Here is a 1,046-nt window from a genome sequence, read left to right as displayed (position 1 = left end):
TATATTATTTATAAATTATTATTATTAATAGCAGTGTTGCTAGGGCTTCCGTTATTAGAGTTAACTATTAACTGTTACTATTTACTATTACCTCTTTTTTACTTTTTTGTTTCGCTTTTTTTTATTAACGCGTTGCTATACTAATGTATTTACTAGCTTTTTTTTATTATAGATATTTCAATTTTCCTACAGTGTATAAGTATCGCGACTGGACGCTTAGTAATTATTTCTTTGATATCTTTAATTTTACTGCCATGGCCTCTACTACGTTAAAGGGAAAAGAACCTGCGAGACCTCTCGCCCGCATCGACGTCGACCATCCTCCTAAGGAGTCTCTTCTCCCCGTAGAATCCAACCGTAAGGATGTGGTTTCTGCCCTGGAGCGGAGTAAGTCTTGCCGCGATATTCGCTAAAGTTATCGCGGACCCACTTCTTCAGTTCTTCGAGGGTAGTGATAGAGCTATTATCTCCTACTGAGATATACCGCTCCTTCGCTTCCCAGCGTTCTCGAGCTACTTTAGTAAATTTCCATTTAATAATAATTATTTTCTCGGGTTCGGAGATTTTTTTCTATACAAAGATTTATTTATCTTCGAAGTACTAATTAACCTATCGCAGCTATTTATTTACTATCTTATTCTTAAAACAGTTGTTATATTTCGAGATCTACTTAAGATTAGAAATCTTTTAGTAAAGATAATTATCTTTTCACGGTAGAATTTCTCTAGTTATTCCGATTTCTTTTATTATAGGTATTCTATTTATTAGAGTATAGCTACTGAAAGTATTTATTAATAGAGAACTTTACTAAATAGTAAACGAAACAATTCGATTAATTACTCGTCGTATAGCCTTTTTAATAATACGCTGAGCTATCTTTTCTACGGCTTACTTAATAATAAAGTCTACTATTTGCTATATTGTAGTCTCTATTAACTAAGTACACTATTTTACCGCTTGTATTCGCTTTTTTATTAAGGCGATTAATATTTTAAAGGCGGCCAGAGTTTCCTTGTTATTAATTATCTTTTTCGTTTACTTGGTAA

At 32.6% G+C, this 1,046-nt stretch overlaps 1 protein-coding gene across 1 annotated transcript; it reads left to right on the top strand.

The window, feature by feature from the left end:
- Positions 1 to 254: 254 nt before the first annotated feature.
- On the top strand, positions 255 to 477 carry BDV37DRAFT_290051 (uncharacterized protein; the record flags this gene model as incomplete). Its single annotated transcript, XM_032088633.1, has 2 exons — positions 255 to 357; positions 416 to 477. 2 exons carry the CDS (start codon positions 255 to 257, stop codon positions 475 to 477), a joined length of 165 nt encoding a protein of 54 aa, XP_031934064.1.
- Positions 478 to 1,046: the final 569 nt, after the last annotated feature.

This window comes from Aspergillus pseudonomiae (assembly GCF_009193645.1).
Source record: "Aspergillus pseudonomiae strain CBS 119388 unplaced genomic scaffold BDV37scaffold_343, whole genome shotgun sequence".
Taxonomy (NCBI): Eukaryota; Fungi; Ascomycota; class Eurotiomycetes; order Eurotiales; family Aspergillaceae; genus Aspergillus; species Aspergillus pseudonomiae.
The sequence above is the reverse complement of the archived record's forward strand: the minus strand, read 5'-3'. Positions and strand labels throughout refer to the sequence as shown.